General features: G+C 39.5%; 1 protein-coding gene across 3 annotated transcripts in view; it reads left to right on the forward strand.

Moving 5' to 3' along the window:
- The first annotated feature begins 1,672 nt into the window (after positions 1 to 1,672).
- LOC105939939 (netrin receptor UNC5C) overlaps positions 1,673 to 20,245 on the forward strand; it is a 262,858-nt gene continuing 244,285 nt past the window's right edge. For 2 of the 3 annotated variants that reach the window (XM_036143777.1, XM_036143778.1), the window contains exon 1: positions 1,675 to 2,063. In XM_036143777.1, coding sequence (XP_035999670.1) covers positions 1,946 to 2,063 — 118 coding nt within the window. In that variant the 5' untranslated portion in view covers positions 1,675 to 1,945. Of the gene's footprint in view, positions 2,064 to 20,245 lie in introns of all 3 variants that reach the window. The other variant, XM_036143780.1, reaches the window with a different exon arrangement.

Raw genomic sequence — 20,245 nt, forward strand, 5'->3', positions numbered from 1 at the left:
AAATAAAACAATATACTTCAAGCATTCATACTGATGTGTTTGCTTAGTCCTTTTTTGAGCCTGAAAAGAACTTTGCACCGGGGCACAATCAGCATACATCAACATTGTTGTGGCATCTGCCAGTAGCACTGCAAAACTATCAGATGTCAACTAACACAGCTCCCGTAAGACCCAGTGGACCTTCCTGCAATGTCTCGCAGTGAAGTGACAGTTCGCCGTGTTTGAAGACCAACCTAATCTAGGGTTATGGTTACTTAACCTTTTTTCTATTTGCACTTTCTTTTTTTCTCTTTTGCCTTGAGGACCCTGAGGTGAATGTCATCGGGTCTCCTGGCTTTGCTGATCCGGGTTCTGGTGAGCTGTCGTCTCATCTGGCTGGTTGTGATGACAGAAGTGGAGGTCTGGGGGGAGTGAGGTGGATGTCAGGTGGGGCTGCTAAACGGTAATCGATTAGAGTAGCAAGGTAGCATTTGGAGGTGGTGGTGTGTCGCATAGGGTAGGGGGGTTGGTTGGGGTTGAGGTCAGGCTATTTGAGGAGGTAGTATGAAGTTTTCACAGTCAGTGATGATTTGGAGAGACATTTCAGCTACTGGCGTTGCCCTTCTGAATCTGGCAATTTTGGAGCACGTCATGGTGGTTTCATTTTTCAGCAGGGCTTGGGACCTGCTTGCCCTGTTAAAAGTAACGAAGGCTGCTCTCCTGACCATGCCATTATTGTGTTTAGAGGGTTACAGGTGAGCTTGCTGGCCGATTAAAGATCTATGGAGAACTGCCAATAGGAATATGAGAGACACCAGACCAGACCTAACAATGCAGATGAACTCTATGCCACTTTTAAAGAAACCCAGGCCAATTCCACAGTGCACAATGCAGTAATATGCAATAGGAACTTTCCTAATTGGGTGCATACACTGTACTTTTCAGTAGTAGTAGTAGGCTATTATATATTCAAATTTTCTGATAAAATGGAATTTAGTTTTTTTCATCAGCTATGATGCATTCTTAACAGATTTAACAGACAAACTGAAAATATATCACTTTGTGTTTAATGAATGTTAAGACATGGGCTTCACTTTTTTAATCAATTTGCTAAAAAATAAATTAAACGTTTGATTAACTTCGCAGTTTACTTAGCTGCACCTGTATAAATGGCACCAATTAGGCCAACCCTTAAGCAAAACCTTCCTGTCCCCACGCCGCATTCGCAGGCATTACCGACATGGGTGTTTTGAAAACTGTACATGGATGGCACGTTAGATAAAGTTATTATGATTAAAAGCTGAATCGCTTGCTTAATTTGTGAGAATGAAAGGTTCTCTCTCTCTCTCTCTCTCTCTCTTTCTTTCTCTCTCTCTCTCTCTCTCTCTCTCACACACACACACACACACACACACACACACACACACACACACACACACACACACACACCCACACACACACACACACACACACACACAGATAATCACAAACACTTGCTTTAAAATAAATGTTTTATTTATTTATTTCGTTTTTTTTTTGTTTTTTTTTGTCCGAAGGGAAAGAGAGCGGTAGTCTGAAGCGGAGAGGTGGAAAGTGAGAGACTTACAGTGGTAGCCAGAGGGCGGTGGCATTTCTCTCTCTCTGCGTAAACGGAGACTGTGCCGGAGCGGAGAGAGCGCACGGAGAGGAGAGGAGAGCGAAGCGAAGCCGAGAACAGTGGCGACGCAGCAGCGCCGCTGACACAAGTGGCGGGACTGAGCAGTCGTTTCTACTCCCTCTATCGTAGCTTCAGCCAGCTGCAGCGTTCTCACAGGCACTGGAACTATAGAGGTTTTACACCCACACCGCCGGCATTGGACTTCATCTGTAGATCCTGTGCTGGAGTAGCGGAGGGGGATTCTTCTTCCCCCTACCACCACCATCGTGGACGGAGGAGTTGTGCGTGTTACGCCGTGTCTACTCTGTAATGGACAAAAGTGGACTGAGGAGTGGAGTAGCGCTGGAGGGTTCGAGTCTGATGAGAATGTGCGCCACTTCGGGGATACTGGCTCTCTTGGTGCTCGCACACGCAGGAGTCGCTCAAGGTAAGGCAAGGAGAGCGCCTTTTATAATGACACATTAAAAAGTGATGAACAGTTCTGCGATGCCGCATGCCTGAAGTAGCTGGACCCGTAGTTCTGTTTATCCTGAGTTGATGCTGATGAGTCGGTCAGCATCTTGAGTACATGCGCATTCAAGTCGCAGCATTTCTCCCTTTAATATAACTGTGGCAGCGTTACTCCCAATAACCTACAAATTAACTAAAAAAACCGGGAACATCTGAAAATTCATAGAAACAATTCTCTGGATAATTATATATATTTTTCCCTCTCAGTTCCCAGTAGCCTAACAAAAAGGCAAATCCACTCAGAGTTTGCAGCTCAGACACAAACTCTTAAAGGCAGCGTTCCGATTTCACGCTCAGGCCACTGATGTAATTTAGGAGCACTTTGCAAAAATACACAGGCGACGCTCCACTGGCCCGATTGGAAAACGGATCCAAAGTGGGCAATAAGCTACAGGACACCCGTCAAAAAGCTTCTAGGCAATTACAGATCTCACAGTCACTCCGCTGGATAGCTCACTGCTGAAAGATCAAACCTTAATGCCCCAAGATCAGAGCAGTTTACTGTCATTACATGATTATATTCCATGATGTACTCCAAAAGAGAGAGAGAGAGAGAGAGAGCTCAGGGTATATGATGGTAAGATGTCAGGATGGGGAAATTATCTGGTTTTGTTTTATCACGGCTGTGTCCGTTATATACGCCCCCAAGTAAAGCATAAACGGGATATTGGAGTGATATTTCACCCAGCACGGCTGCTGATTGTGGGGACATAGGTTGACAGAAGACCCGCATAAACTTTCTCTTATTTAGGACTTTTTTTTTTCGATTGGCAAAATGTTTTTTGCAAAAATTTTATTTTTAATGCTGCTTTTACAAAAGCTGCTTTATTCACCACATTTGCCTTGTGAAATGTTGGCCTTTGCCACAGCTGATCTAATCCCCTGCTTTGATATGACTGCATAATATTCCACTTGAAAAGCTGTTAACAGAAAAGCACACAGTAATTTGCCCTGTCCACGCTACAGGATGCAGTCCATAAATTGGTATTGACATTACAAATTGGCCAAGGGCTTTTGTGCTGCATTTGGGAAGTAATTGGATATGATGTTGCCGCTACCTTTCTCTCGTTGCCCGAGGGAGCAACATTTTAGCAACTAACTCCAGTATTCATTAGAGCAATTCTTCAATGGTTTGCAGCCAGGTCAATAGATTGCAAATAAGGGACACATTTTGAGCAGGTGGGAGGTATGGCATCCTAACGCTAACGTGCGGTTTAGATTGACATCTTTTTAAGGAAGCCGACAAGTTGGAACTACTGCTGGGTTGAGCAGCGTTTCTCTCATTCTATATTCTTCATCTATTAAGGTTTAATTCTTTTGTCTCCCTGCTCTGTGTCTGGCCTGCCACTTATGTTTGTGTGTCTGTTCCAAGCAACTCGCCCGGTGTCTCTGAAGTTCTTCCTTTGTGAGCACTCGTTAGTTGTTCTACTCACAAACACAACCTAACTCATGGGAGGGGGGTGTTTTGTGTAGATGGCTGTTTTATCTTGGTGAATCATTGCAAAAAAACAAAAACAAAACTCTGCTCTCAACCAATGCAGGTATAGACTACAAATGTTGAATGGGAAACAAATATTTGCCCTAGCCAAATGTATTCTACCCATGAGTCACCGAGTACCTCATGCCCAGCTTCTGCCTTTACTCATCTTTGAAATATGTGCTCAGGCAAGTATAATAGCTCAAAAGTTTTTCCAGGGTCGTAACTTATCATTAGAATAATCTTTGTGAAAATCATTCTGGCACTGAGGTTGATTAAAGTCTAATGATGGAGCGGGGGGGGGGGGGGGGGGGAGGCTAAATCAGAATTCTTAGATGTTTTTTTTTTTATTCAAAATACATAATCAGTGCACCTTCATCATACACATTGGTTTCCTTTCAGGTCTTAAGGAGTGCAATTATTTTATTGCAGTGTGGACGTGTCCCTGACTTGTGCTCTCCTTTAAACACACAATGGGAGGAGGAGTGTTAGTTTAGATCCACTCAGGGCAGCTTGAGTGCATGGAACAGCCTTCTAACTAAGCCCCTCCTTCAAGCAGTTGAGCAATTATAAACCCATTAGCTGAGCGCCTTTATATTTGATCGAGGGTGAATGGGTGTCGCTGTAATCACACTTATAAGTCCCTCTTGTTTATTATAATGACTGAAATGTGGAGTAGCCACATTGTACAATTCATCTCATATAGGGGTAATTAGCGAAACCCTTTGGTTTGTGGGGGTTTTGTATACCCTATTACAGTAACATGAAGTGCTTTAGTTGCTTATTTTGTAGAGACCCATTTTTTTAATAGAAGAGAGATTAATTTTCCTTTTTTTTAGTCATAGTGTCTATCTTGGACGACACAGTAGTGTCAACTCAGATGTAAAGAAAAATCAGCTTGAGTAGTTGCTGTATTTTGTTTTTTTACACCTCATCTCTCTTGCACCAAGTTTTTTTTTTTTTTTTTTTTTTCTGAAACAGACAACAGTGTCAGATTTGTCAGACTTACTCAATAGGGTTTTTAATGGGGAAAATAAATCCCCTGGATTTCAGTAATATTTCTCTTCAAACCTTTGGGTCCCATGGACATCTCATAATGGCTATTTAAGGTTAACTGGTCCTTGTTTTATACAGTATAGCCCAGAAAAACATGTTTGACTTTTCTAACTATTTGGTCTAGTCTAAATTAAACAAAGATATTGAAGGTCAGGCTTGATTGCTCCATATGATCCCACTCAACCACACTAAGACATCTACATATCTTTGTGTGGACATATTTCATATTTTGCTTATAAAGCACTGTTTTCAGATTTCAGATGGAAAGGAACATTGTCTTTTCTATGTCTATTAAAAGAAACATTGCTCAGGGGGTTGTAATGTCAATCTGATTTGTGTCAAGCTTTTTAATTCAGATATATTGTATTTTCCTCTGGTTTAATGAAAAAAATCTGATTAATTTTTCAATATCTTATTTTTTTTAGATTTTAGTGAAAAACACTGTAATACCTAAGCTGCACCAGTAGGATGCAATACCAAAAACATCTATACCATCAAATTTATAAAGAAGACCCTGAAGCAGTCGTGGGCAAGACCTTACAAAAACAATTGTCATTCCGATTTTTGACGCCACTGTTTTTCCCCTCAAGTATTATTATCTTCTGTTTACATTTCAAGTTTGAAAAAAACAATTTTATTTTTTTTTACATATTTTTGTCACTTTCAACATAATGCTAGTATGTAGTGTGGAAAACTTGAGGTTGGTTGAAAGGTACCAGGCATGTCCCACTGGGAGGAAACCCCAGGGCTGACCCAAAATTTGCTGGAGGGAAAATAACCTCCCTTTTGGCTTGGAAACACCTCAGGATCCCCCTCAAGGAACTGGAGAGTGCGGCTTGCGAGAGGAATGTATGGTTTTCCCTTTTGGACTCATACCCCCATGACCTGACCTCCGATAAGCAGTATTGGATGGATGGATGGATGGATGGATGGATGGATCAGCACAGAATCAGTATGCGGATGAGGGACATGTAATATGCTTTTCAAAGGAATCTCATAGGTTACATTCATATAAAAATATAAGCATTGTCCAATCTGTCCTCCTTTGACTTGCTTATGGTAATTCTTTACAGAATAGTCACTTTTTACAGAGTTTTAAGAAAAGTCAGCAAGGCAAAGCCTGAAATGAGAAATGCTTGAGCTACACCTTAATCTGTCTAGCCATATATTGGTATTTTTACTGGTCCTGTACACTTTAACCTCAGTGTTACAATGTTTGTTTGCTTGACAAGAGTTGTAAAATGAGAAGTTGTGTTGAATAAATTAAACTGAAACTGTGACAAACAGCTGTAATGGTTGACAGAAAATATCCAGATTTTCTTCTAATAACTGTTTGATTTTTGTTGTAATTAATCCCTTAGGAATGTCATGCCAACCATTCAATAGGCTTTCACATTACCATTAACTTACCGATGCCCTTCCATGACATTTCCTTGCATACGACAAAGACACAAATATGCATCACTATTTAGAAGCCAACTGAGTCATCAGCTGATTAACATTTTCCTGTGTTGATTTGTACCGAAGCATGTCTCAACTTGAGAGCTCAGTCCAACCGAACCCAGTCATTTGGCTGACCATGTCCGTGAAGCTAATATTTAACAAATAGAGTTAGCTTATGTTGTCTGGGAGGTTTACTATTTTACTGTTGCAGATACAGGAGCTTTACTGACCTTTTTATGTTGCTTGTCAACAATTGGTTTCGTAATGTTAGCATAGTGGTGCATTTCATTTTCTTATCCATCTGCCTTATAGGGAAAGTTTCTCTGAACAATGCTTCTGTGTTTGTCTTGTCAAAAAAGGAGTCACATCTGGTTTTTTTCTGGCTGTACTCGACATGTCAGCAAAGTCTGAACTTCCAGTAGCAGACAAATGTAGAGATGGAGGGGCTGAGTTTCTCTGTTATTGAAGCGATGCGGTCTGAAGAAGTGCAACAATTTGGGTAGATGTGAGTGGGTCAGTTTACATCGATTCTGACGCAAATGAGTATCTTTGAAAAATACTTATTTGTATCGATCATATCAAGATAAGCACCTTTTCCATTGAAAGCCTCAGGATTTAAAGCCCTAGGCTTTTTTTTTTTACCCAGGTAAACGAAAGCCTGGGGCTCTTAGGTTTTCCTATTTCCATTAGCTTGGAGCCATTTATGTAAAACAGCCGAAAGACATGTGCGACGTAATGATAAAAAACTGCAGTACCACTCCGGTCCAGCGGATGGCGGCTAGAAGACCTCGGCCAATCAGACAAAGGCAGAGAAGTTGCGTCATATCCTGCCACTCATGCTGGCACTCAAGCTGCCTCTCATCCGGAGAAATGGGAGGAAATCGCGCAACTGATGGCTTTACATATCCTTAGCCCCTTTTATGGCACCCCAACCATATTTCTAGATAGAGACGACAGTCCAGTGTTTTCTACTTAGTGACTGATATTTGGGGACTTTTCAGACCCCTTTCTGTGTTTTTGCTTATTTAGCAGCTTCACATGAAAGCAGCAATCTGTCTACCGTTACTATCTCACGACAACCAGTAGAGCTGTGTGGAGTGTCCCTATTCCCTCTGCACTGTCTCACAGGCATCAGTGAGTGAGTTTTGTGAAAGGCAAGTTAATGCACTATTAATCACAATAGGAACACTCATCTTTGTTCAAGCGGAACCTTTTATTTATTTTGCCTTATTTTAATGTTTGCACTTCAAGCCCAATAGGGAAATTAAATTTTTTTGTGTCAAATAAAAACAAAGTTTATTTGAATGAGTACTTGCTGTTTCTAGTTCTTTTTAAATAAAAATAAATCAATTAAAGATCGAAATTTTACTTTTAGGCCATTTCACCCAGCCCTAACAACTTCCTTCCGCCTGCGCATCTCAGGGACCGCAGTTGTGTGTGTGGAGTGTTTGTGTGTGTGTGTGTGTGTGTGTGTGTGTGTGTGTGTGTGTGTGCGTCTGTGTGCATTTGTGTTTGTGTGTGTGTGGTGTGTAAAAGACATGGAGGGGAGATTAGATTTATTTTAAGCTTTGAGCTTTATGAGTAAAATTTTTCCTGCTTCGGCGAGTTCAGCTATGATGGTTTGTGAGTACAGTATTGCGGACTTTTGATCACAGCAAAATTATATTTTATATAGGTTAAAGCCAGGCTATAAGCGTTGAGTAGTTCTCCTCCTCTTTGTCTGCCACGGAAATTGAGCCTGCTCCATGCGTGCGCGCACACACACACAGACAGACACTGTGGCAAAACACTTTATAATTAACTCCAAACACCGGAAACATCCAGCCAAGATTTTAACATTTGATATTATGTCCAAATATTCCCCATTAACTTAGTAAACGCTTTATAGTGCCTTTTCAGCCACGACGAACATGATCCCGTCCGCGGGAAATCAGAGACGGTCTAGTCGAGTAATAATGCCACAGCAGCGGGCATAACACTGCAGTGTCGTATGTGACTGCAGTGGGTCAGCGGGTCTCTGCCGCTCCCAACCAGTTCGAGCAGAATTAAAATTGGCTCATAATCCTGATGAACTGACTGCACAGATGAAGTTTGGAGGTGTATTCTGTCGCCTAAAACCTTAAAACAACTTTTTATGATTAATTAAGGTTACAAAATCGATAGGTTTGTAAACTCCTCATCTGCTTACTTCCCCCTTGTGGTGGACAGATTTTTTTTTACCTCACGCAACCCTGTCCTTTGAGCAAAGCCTTGAGAAAACAGAGAAATACTGGGTCGGTCGGGGGACCAAAGCCCTGGGAAACTAAAGTGCAGGTAAAGGGAAATTAGTTGGGTAAATGTGTATGAAAATGCTACCCGTGATTTGCAAAACCCCAGGCTTGAGTGGCAATGAAAAAGGGGCTGTAGTGATTATTTTTGACTACCCTACACCCACTACGTGCACTGAGTATTCCTCCTTCACGTGCGCAGATGATTTCCCTAACCATGGACTATTGAGGCCAAACATTTGAGCTACATAAAGTGAAATAGGTTTTGATGATATGATAGCTTCATTATGTTTGATTACTGTTATTGATGTATAACTTGACAAATACTACATGGTAGTCCAACAATGAGAAAATAAAACCTTTGTATGTTGCTTGAATATGATTGTTGCTGAAAATTACCCACATTTTCTAGGTACTGCTCATAAATTTCCATAATTCCAATGGAAAGTTTTCATTTCTGAATGTTTCTGAATTTCTTCAGTTTAAGTTCCCATAGAAGGCTTCCATAAATTTATAGGGATGTTCTGCCACTTTGCAATGTAACGTCCCAAACATATGACTTGAAGGTAAAAACTTAAATGAGGACCTTTCTAGGTTTAATATTCAGTGACTAATAAATGCCAAATTTTACATACATGCACAGCGAGTGTTTCTTCCACTTTTAAAAGGATGCCTGAAAGTTAATATGAAAGACTGCAGATCATCACTTAAACAGACTGATTAATCCAGCATAGGTGCATTTGTTCAACCAATAAATAATGTTGGTGTGTATTTGATATTTTAGTTTTTTTATAATCTAGATTTATTTAGGATACACCGAGGCTTGTCAAGTTCAGAACAAGTGTGATGATGCAGAGTTGTGCTGAAAGTGTTTGAAGTTTGTGTTTGTTTTTGAACTTGGCAGTTTGGGGACTGTCTTAGAGAACTCCTGTGGAGTGTGTACTGTGTGTGTGTGTTTTTATGTGTGCATGTCTATGAACTTGGCACTATCGCTGTGCTCCAGCAGAGATTGCGGAGCGTTTGTGGTATTGGTTTGTATGTATGCGCACACATTCAGCATGATGATGCTGCCAGGGCTCCCATGCTGTCTCCCATTATGCTCTTATCCTGTCCCATGGTGTAGTTTATCCATGCAGGGTTCAGCGTTTGCAGGGAGGGCAGCTGGGAATTATTGGAACTAAATAAGACACTTTGATTGGCTGTGCTGCCCCAGCCAGCAAAGTGCAATTGGTCGAGCTGGTTTTATGTAGTAAATTTGATGGCGGTCCTGTACCAGAAGGAGCGAGGACTGAATGGGTGAGGAAAGGAGATCTCTCTGGGTGGCTCATACGGGCTTTGATCACTCCACTAGGACTTGACAAGTTGACTGCCTCTAACACACACAGATTCTCTCATGCACAGCGAGATATTTCTGCAGTGAAACAATGCTGCATTTTGTCCACATTCTCTGTGTTGTGTGTGAGTGTGCTCTTCTTGTATGGTGTGCGTGCATGGACAGGCATTCACGAGAGTGTGTCAAAGGAAGTCTTTGACTGTGTCTGAGGCTCTTTTTTTGCAGAGGACCCTCCTGCTGCGAGCAGTAGCCTTGCGATGGCAGATTTTCCACACCCTTCTTTTCCTTATAAAAAATACTTTTTCCTTGTTTATTCATCCATGTATTTCACAGACTCTCACTTTAATTGTGACCAGTGATGAGAGATTTTTTTCTGCTCGTAGTTTTACTTCTAAATCTCTGTTTATGTTTTACTGTAAAAGTATGTGACCTGTTCAAAGTAGCAGTTTTTGGGGGTTCAGGAGAACAAGATTGTTCTGAATATCATTCATGCAAGATTTTGGTACACATACATAGTCTACCAAGAGTCAGAACTTAACTCCACATAACTCTTCTGTGCTGTGGGGGAAAAGACAGTTTCTTATCTTTGAGCAGATAAAATGCAGGGTTTAAAGAGCTTGATTTTCAAAATACTGCATCAACAAACTGAGGCACTTCACTTGCACTCCACCACATGTCTCATTCTTCTCTAGGGGAAAATCAAGGATCGAACATAAGAATGCTTCCCTGCGTGTGTTTGTCTGAAGACACTTGCTTTTCAGGAGATGAGAAAAGAAAAACAGCCAAGAAAAGAAAGAGATAAATGTCCTGAAACTGATTCCCAGCTTCTCCTGCTGTTGGGCATAATCCCTTCTAGAGTTTCATGTAAAGATCTGGAATTATGAATTTTTCATGGCCTCTGTAACCGAAGGCCTCATTTGGTGCTCTCATTTCCAGGCTTTTTGTTGTAGTTCAGCTATGTGCATCTCTGTGCATGTGGGGTGGTGGCAGTGAGAAAATGCCATTTGTTTCCAATCAATGGCCTACTATACAGTTCCCACTGGTCCCTTGCGGCCCTGCAGTGAAAAATATATGAGCCTTTATAAGTATTTCTGTCTTTGCCATACGGGTTCTTTTCTTATGTGGTTAGGCAAAATATGTTATTAGACCAGATACTGTTATAACATAGGCAATTTATCTAAAATATCATATTATGAAGTACTTTATATTTTTAATGCACAACATTGGACAGAATAATCACCAAGTTCTTCTAAACCGAATCACATTGGCAACATGCTGAAACGAGGAATTGCATCTTATATCCCTAAGGAATACATTTGGACTTGATGCATTACTGTCACCAAGTGCCAGGCTGCAGATTTTTTTTTTTACTGGTGTCCATCAGCTCACTGCCCCACTCATGTTGCTTGTGCCCATTTCTCTGTCTGGCATTGGTCTCCTTATATTCTCTGGCCTGCTTTCGATTTTCCCATCTGCTTTCTCTGACATTCTTCATGCTTTCTAACCTTCGGTTACTTTTTAAAAGTGATTTCATTCTTCTGTTGACGTTTCACACAACCATGTCTCAGTTTTCTATGCAGATTTACATTGTTTACTCAGAGTGTGGCCAGAACAGTGGACATATTGTTATGCTTCTGAGCTGGGCCAACGAGCAGCGGGACATTTTGGCTTTTTTACCCGCATGTTTTTGGTCACTGAATCTCATCATTCAGCCAGAAGGAGAGAACTTGCTTTCACAAACACAGGTTGAATGTAGACAGACTGGACTGAAAGGGAAGGAAAGACAGAGACAGGTAGAGAAATGGAGTTGCATGCCTTGCCAGCTGTTCTCCATTGAAATCTCACCCTGTATTTGCTGTGAGGCTTCGCCTCTGTCCACAGCTGGCTACTTAAGGTTTTCATGGTCTATATATTCTTTTTATTTGATCTTGTAAAACCTGCAGTAAATAGCTTGAGTTGGTTTATTTGCTTCAAAAACAACAGGCAGCAATCTACACTTATGGGAATCATGTTAACAGAAGAGGCACTTTTTTTCCTCCCTGTGTTTGAAGACAGCAACTCCTGCCTCTTCAGCTTAATCCTGTGTTCCCTCCTATTCTTCCCTTTTGTCCGGATTCAAGCCAAAGATCGTGCCTGGTGTGGCACTCTTTTTTTTTTTTTGGTCTCATAGAAGTCTCATATTGATATCAGCTGTGCTAAACTTTACGAGACACTTTCCTGAATTGGTTTGTGGCAATTATCAAGTTCTTTAAAGAACCTTCATAATAAAACAACCAGTCTCACTGGCCAAAATCAAACCAGTCTCATAGCTGATAATAATCAGTTTCGACCAAAGAATATTTTTGTCCTTTCCATGTAGGTACATCTGCACTTTATAAGAAATAAGAGATTACTAAAGATTGTTGTAAAACATTTCATGACTAAAATTCATAAAACAATGTATTCCTATCAATGATGGAATGGTCTAAATCATATAACCAAATGTTTGACAACCTTTAACTCTTCCATCAGCTTTGTTTCAAAGAGAAAAAAGCTCCTGTTTGGTTCTAAACCCAAGTTAACAAGTAAGAGTCTAGTTTTTATTTGAAAAACTAGTTGTGTGTCTTTTATATGGATGGTATTTTTTAGATATTTTAACTAAGGCTTGGGTTTTTTTATTCTCTTACATATCAAGGGGAAGACTAATTTGATGGCCTAATTAAGAGTTATATGACTTAACAGAAATTTAGAAGAAAAGTTGTGGGAGAACAAAGAAAAGTTCCAAACTACTGCACCAATAGAAAACTCATCCAGCTTTCACATTGGAATGTGCTCAGGACAAAAAAGGAAAGGTGCGTTTTGGGTCCAACACATGTTGTAATATTTGTTACTTGTGGGAACTGCTGCTTCCCCATGGGTACTCAGTTTTGACTGCGTTTCTGGCTTGGAGACTCATCTGTACAAAAGGGATGGCTCTGCTTCTCTGGGCCAGATGTCTTTCTAAGACAGGGCTGGTGGTTTCTTTTGCTTGGACGTCTGGAAGGTTTTTCACTTGAAATTTGGAAAACCAGATTGATAAATGCAAAGTCACTCAAAAAATGTTGTTGAATGAAACAAATCACATCTAGTAAACAAAACGAACACTTATCGCACCGCAGTCCAACAGCTTAATGAGTCCTGGTTGACCTGTTCAGATATGGCTTCTTTGATAAATCGAAGCTTTCCAAGGTTTCAGATGTGAGGACTGGTCTCTGACCTGGGGATACACATCCACCTCTACTACATCAACCAGGGCCAATCAACCAATTAGAGGCTTTAAATGGGACATATCATGCAAAATTCACTTTTTAGCCCTTAAATACATTTTGTTGTGGAATTGGAGTCTCTAGGAATGGAGAAAAGTTGAATTTAGTTTCTCCAGGTGCTGCATAGATATGTGTCTTTACATCCTGTTTGGGTCATATTTTTTAATCCGTTCAGTTTTATCTATTGCCTATTACATTTTTGAACAATTAAGCACAGTATTTGCTGCAGAGCTGCTAAACAAAGTCATGGACTTCCAGCTAACCAATTTCGCAAATCTGCCATTTTTATTTTTCACTGAGATTTTGTAGGTCAAGCTCAAGGAGGCCGTAACTACAAGTGGAAATACCATAAATGAAAATGTTCGGTAGTGTGGTGTATTTACCCAATTATTTCATTACCCATGCCCTAGCATACAACAAAAAGGGCCAAACAAGGAGGAGTGGAATGCTCTGCGACCTGGAGGGGGGCGGGATGTGAAGAGACCATTTAAAGAGACCACACCAAACAAGTTGCTCTCAGATGAACCTCAGAACAGGGGTAAAGGAGGTTGCTCTGAGGCAACAATAACAGGGAATTCAGACCAAAGCATTGCAGTTCCACTTTAAATAGACCACAACTGAATGATTGAAATGTGAAAAGGAAAAACTGAATACCATGATATGTTCCCTGTAAAGAAAGTTGGACGTTGGCTACATCAGAAAACGTCTAAGTGCCAAAGCAGAAGTGTGCCATCATTCGCCATATTTAGTGCTGTTCGAATGGTGCGAATAGTGTTAGTAAAGAAGGAGGTAGGAAAAGGAGCCTGTATGGTTCCTATCATAGTTCCTTTAGCGTAGGAACCTTGTGATGTCCCTTACCAGCACTAAGGAGCTATAATGCCAGAGAGTTTTATGGGTGTGAATTTTTTTACGAAAATGTATCTAACTAAAATACACTGTCTTCTAAGTGTTGTTGGCATATTTTGTGTCCATTAAACTTAGAATTTTGTACATAATAAACATTTACCAACCCCGCCTCTCGCCCATTGACAGCTGGAGATAATCACCAGCGCGACCCCACAAGTTATAGACGTGTTAGAAAATGGATGGATGGATAAATATTTAGCATTATTTCTTACAATAGCTATGTTGACATGCATACAATTTCATTATCAACTTGAAATGTCTTCGAAAAAAAATATAAAATTGTACCCTTTATATAGGCACCCAGTCAATTAATCCGATCATGATGTGAGTTTATATGCACCTGGCTTTATTCAGAATAGAACCACTCACAAGCACAGAGTTATCAAACTTCCCTAAACAAATCACAGAAGAAGTACTTCCGTCTACTCTGAACAACAAAAAATAGCAAACAAAGCAGTAGTGTACCAGTTTGTTTGCTGTCCAAGCACTAATTATGGTTGAGACGTTACTAAATAATTAATAATTTTTTATGTTCCTAAAGAAAGGTTGTATAGGGAGCAGAGACCGTTTGCTTCCCAACATAGCGTATGGCCACACAAAGCAGAAATACGTCAGCATGTCATGGGGTGAACTCGGGTCAGTGTGCCACATTCAGAATAACTTAATTAAGACAAGTGTTTACATGCATGTCGATGAGATTGTGAATCCGCATAAACAACTTGTCTCATTCGGATTACAATTTCATAACGATCTTGTTTAATTTGATCCATTTTTATTCTAATCGGTCCATTATTCTGATTACTTAGGTCCATATAAATGTAGCTAATATGTAATTATGAATTATTTCACTTGAAAGCTGAATATACTGTATAACATGAGAAAGTCTATTGTGTCTGCACAATGACAGAAAACCATTCATTGTTTTCATAAACTAGCTCATTATTTTAATAAAGATGCTTTATTTTAGCTTAACTGAAATTTATTTTGTCTGACTCATGCAGGGAAGCAAAAAGCCTCTGGAAATGAAAGATAAAAACATAATAAAGATTTGGTTCACCCTACTGGTGTTATTGGTAAAACACACACAGAAACAAATACAACACACTGTAGGTTTGCAAGAAGCTTTCTTTGAGGAGAGACACACGACCAGCAGATGGTCCTTGGCTGTGTTGGCATAGTGGCCATAGTGGCATAGTGTTTAGGGGCAAAAGTGTTTTATTTGTGTCGCCATGAATATGTGATTAAGCTGCCATTGAAAAAGACAATATCCCGCAACAGGGGTTCCACGAGGCTGGGGCCCAGGTATTTGTTGTTTCCACCAAAAGCTTGTTACGTATATGGTACCGCTTTCACAGCATGCGAGGGAAAGAATAAAAGAGGGGGAAAATGAGGGGCTAGTTCAAAAAAAGACAGCAGTACAGGGCATCGAAGAAATAGTGGAGTGGGAGTTGGGCAAAATATAAAAAAAAGACCTAAAAGAGAAGATGCTTTTTCACTTCTTTATAAGAGACAAGAGGAAAGAGAATTTTAAATGCAGCCTCTTTTTATGTTAAACAATACCTCACTGTAAAAGCCTATTGAACTCTGGGTTGATAATGGTGGGAGGAAGAGGAGGGGGTAGAAGAGGAGGGAGCAAGCATGCTGAGTAGTGTTTGGAAGAAGCCTGAAGGATTAGTCTTTCTCTTCTCCATATCTTTCCCCACGTCATTCTCTCCCATTTTCCCTCTCTTGTTCGCCTTTATTCACCTCCCCTCCTTCAGATCGTATTCCTCTTCTTCTCACCTCATTCAAGCTTCAACTTCCCCACACCACCCACCCCCTCCTCGGTCTCTCCATAGACCCCAGCAGTAACTTTTTTTTGTTTTCTCCTCACCCTCTGTTTCTGCCAAAGCTGTCTGGTAAGCCAATGATCCATCTGAGGGAATATGCAAAAACTTGAAACCATAATTATTGTAATCACCACTGTAACTTTTTACCTCCTCGGCTTACGTCTGGGTTTTGCACACGGGCTTGCGCACATACTCACAGGAGGTATGCTCGTTCCTGAAAGAGTACATTGTAATTCTGTAGGATGGCATGAAAAGAGGGATTTAGTGTGTGTTGTAAAATACGCTTTTGGTTGCCTGTTTTCCTGTTGTAGAAATGATGGAAATTACTGTTCACTTTTCTGTGTTGGCTTAGTAAAAACAAGGGCACAACACACACACACACACACATAGAACATGCAAATATAACAGAAACTAACTCATCTAAAGATTTTATTGTGTAGAAATGGAACAAAAGAACATACACACAAAACATATGTGGTAGTGTACTTGTAATAGTGTATATAAACCTGGAATAGTTTACTCGGTAAGTGACAAGATTACATGTAAGCAGTTTAGTTTGATTCATTTTCAACACAGCATCCTAAGTGGCTAATAAATTTGAGCAGTACTTTGCTGAAAAGGCATGTTTCATACTTTCGGAGCATAGCTGTGTATGAATGTGTGCATGCGGATGAAATGTCACATTGTTAGTTTCCAGAATTATCTGTGCACGCAGCAGTTTTTCCTTTCCCCAAAGGAATACAGGTAGTACCGTGCCAAAGGTGGAGATTGGAGACAAAGGAAAATGCATAATGACTTTCCACTGTAAAAATCGTGGCTTTGTGAAATCTTTTGTTTTGCAGCAAAATACTGAACATAGAAGAGCAAAAAGAGGCAGTGGGATTAGAGGACTGAGTAGGAGCTACGTTAAACACATGGAAGCAGGAAGATATAGTGACTTGGATATGGGAGCTCTGAGAGCAGAAAAGACTGCAGGGATAGTAATTAATCATAGTCCTTAGAGGGACGGAAGTAATCTGTTAAAGCAAAATAGCCTGAATATAGACTCAATTGGAATTTACAGTACAGTCTTAGTGAAGCTGCAGTATTTGCTTCCATTTCTCTTGTTTGGCCTATTTATGAATTATGATTAGTGGTGTTGTACTTAAAGTCCCTAAAGTCCATTGCCCCTGACTGCTTGATTCTCGGTTAATAAAATTAATGCAATCATAAAACTACATTTAAAATGAATAAAATTAAGCAGGTCATTTATAATGGTGATTTTGTGTTAAATTGCTGAATTTCAGCCATCAAATAAGTGTTTCTGTTTAGTTCTTCCCACCAAACCAGTTTCTATACTGAACCAGGAGCAGTCCTAAAGCTGGTTCTATAAATACACAGCACTCAACAGTTTAGTTTTCCACTGCCCGGGAGCCAGCGCGGTGCCACGTTGTTATGTTACCAAAAACATCTCTTCTGGTTAATGTTTGATCCTCCTTCTTTTGTATTGTGAATATTCTGTGGAGGTTCACAGTGCAGGAAAACAGCTTACACACAGATCAGTGTGTTTGTCTCGTTAATGTTGCAAAAAGCTATCTTGATATTATTAGCTTAATTTGTTCATGTTTTGAACAACTTGAGCCATTTGCAATCAGTCTTTACGGTCCAAATCAGCATTTCGGCTCTCCAATCATTATAGCAAAAGGGAATTATACACATGGTTTACACCTAAATTCATTAACTTACCTCTGCAATGTCAGAAGACTACATTGCCTTGGAGTGAAATCACAAGTGGGCTTTTTTTGGATTCAAATTAAAACAATCACAAATAAATATGTGGTTAAAATATGACTCCAGCTTTGTGTGCTTCCTCAACCTACATTCATGACATAATGGTAAGGGAAGTGATTGGTAAGTTTTTACAGGTCTGCAGCTGGCAAAGAGATCTAATTTTTTAACTTCCTTTTTCTGAATACATAATGTATTGACTACTTTTGGGATAGAAGGACCATTTTACCCAGTATAACAAAAAGGGTTTCTGAACAAGATTACCAACTATAGCTTTAAGAGACATAGTGAACTTGTTTTATTCCTATCCTTATCCAAATTTTTATAAATTTTTCCACATATACATGTTTTGCTTAGTGCTTTTATTTTTGTATTAAATCCGCCTAATACAAAATAAGAAACAATTGGGGAGTTTTAAACATGGCTCTTAATTTGGTTGACTCATGATTTCTACAAGATGCTCTCCCTGAGCACAAAAGCTGCTCTTTGTTTGGGTCTCTTAAGTTGTTGGTTCAATTAGAAAAACCTTTATAAGTTAAGTTTATTTATCTTGGTGTACTTTATGTAGCCTGCATTTGCTGGAAAGAGAAAGTCAGCACAAAATATTACCACTGGACCTGGTTGGGTGAAAACCTTGTGTTCTGGCAATGTTTTTATAATTTATTTTCTACTAATGCAACAATAAGACTTTTAGACACATTAATTCATAAATGGGCATAGCAGTGTTCTTGTTCTTGTTTTTACTTTACCTGCTAGCAAAACATGCCCTGGTCTTGCCTTAGCCTTGTCAAGTAAATATCAATAGTCCATTTTTAGAGTGAATATTTCATTCTTAAATAAGAATAAACAGTTAAGTTGCAAACTGTGCAACTTTAGTTAACTTTATGTGAATTTGTTACCTTAACAAAACCCTCTCAGTAAACAGGTTTGCATAATAATTCAGTTTTATTGTATTTTGATTGTAATATCCTCAAAAGAGCAAAGTATAAGTAGTTGTTTGTAATCAAATTAAAATGTCTTTATCTTTAAAATCAACAGACACAGTTGTAATTGTCAAAATGACAATCTAGTCACAAGTAATACAGTAACACTGTAGTGGATTAAACTGAAGTGGCAACAAAGTAAAGTTATTTGAGCATTGGAGACATTCGGTTTCTTGCCTTTTAAGCCGTATAGATTATTGTTGGCAGCAGGTCTGCTTGTACTCCGTCAGCTATCTATCCTGTGGGAGATGTCTTTGTTTGATCGAAAATATATCAGCCAGATGTCTGTGAGTGTTTACCTTTGCCTTCAGAGGTTTCAGCAAGGACAGATAATGTGAGTTTATTCATCACTTGTTGTCTATTCAGACTGTTGGGATGGACTGGAATTTATTTTCTTGAATGTTATACTTTCACTTTTTAATGATTTGTTTGAATAACATCTATGCATATATCTGATGGAATTTAAAAGTGGAGTTTAACACGTCTACTGACGTCGTTCTTACAACTCCCAGAGGTTGTCTGAATTCTAATCATAGTTTTTTTTTTATGCAATTGCAGGTCATACAACCCAGCATAAAAACAAACAACCCACTGAGTTGTTTTGGAACCACGACACTCTCCTACATGTTAGAGTTTGGGGAAGACTCTCTTTGAAGAGGCTGAAAGTTAAGCAGGACTCTACTGAGATAAATATGTAGGGTTTTTAGTTTTTTGAACAACTCCTTAAGGGAAAAGTTTAAATCTCACCTTTCATTGTGAGTGCCCATCATAAAATTGGAGGCTTACTGACATTTTGCTTCTTTATGACATGTTTTAACTTGGGTAGCTTTAATTGATTCCCTCCCACACAAGTTTTTTTTTGTGTGTGTGTGTGTGTGTGTCTATGCATGATAAGTGTGTGTTTGTATGTGTGCTTGTCTGTATGTATGATTCAAGTAACTTTGTAGCTTTGTTTGGGGCTTTGGGCTCTTCATGATTTATTGTCTTACAACAAAAGTTATTGATTTTGGTCAAAAAGAAAAAGAAAACACAAAAGAATGGATGAACAAAAGACAGGTACAGTAATACTAAATTGGATCCTATTTTATCTCATACAAAATCACTGAAACATTTACCTTTTTTGCAAATGTCTTATTTCTGATTCATAAGTACATTATAACTTAGTGGCTTTAGGTTAAGAGTTCAAAGGTGTATTAGATGTGTGGTGGAGTAGCCACACTTTGGTCTGTACTTCTTTGTCTGTACTGGTTTTAAGTTTACAGTTTGGTACAGAAACATGACAAAATGACAAGTTTAAAGGTTATTTTCTTTTACTTTCGCAAAATTTCTTAGCAGTGAGGACATTCATAGGCCAGAGTAGGCTTTGTAAAATATGGTAGAATTTACCTACAGGAAACCTAATTTTAAAATGAAAAACATTCTGTAAATTTTTATCCAATTTCATTTAAACAATGCTCTAAAAGCCACATGTTGATGCTTGTTTGACTTGTTTTGGGCTTCACTTCATGCCTAAAGCCGGGCATACACTGTACGATATTTCCAGTCGTGGTACTCAGATACAGCTCAAACTGTACGACGAAACCGCAGGGTTTAAAAATTCACTGCTCACGATATCTGTTCTTACACTGTGCGGCCAGACGCTCTGATGCGACCTGACCGCTCACAATATACGATTAAAAATCACATTTGACTCAGCCCCGTAGAGAGATGCCGCTCACGATCACTCACGAGGGCCGACTGAATTTCAAACATGT

This window comes from Fundulus heteroclitus, chromosome 12 (genome assembly GCF_011125445.2).
Source record: "Fundulus heteroclitus isolate FHET01 chromosome 12, MU-UCD_Fhet_4.1, whole genome shotgun sequence".
Lineage (NCBI taxonomy): Eukaryota > Metazoa > Chordata > Actinopteri > Cyprinodontiformes > Fundulidae > Fundulus > Fundulus heteroclitus.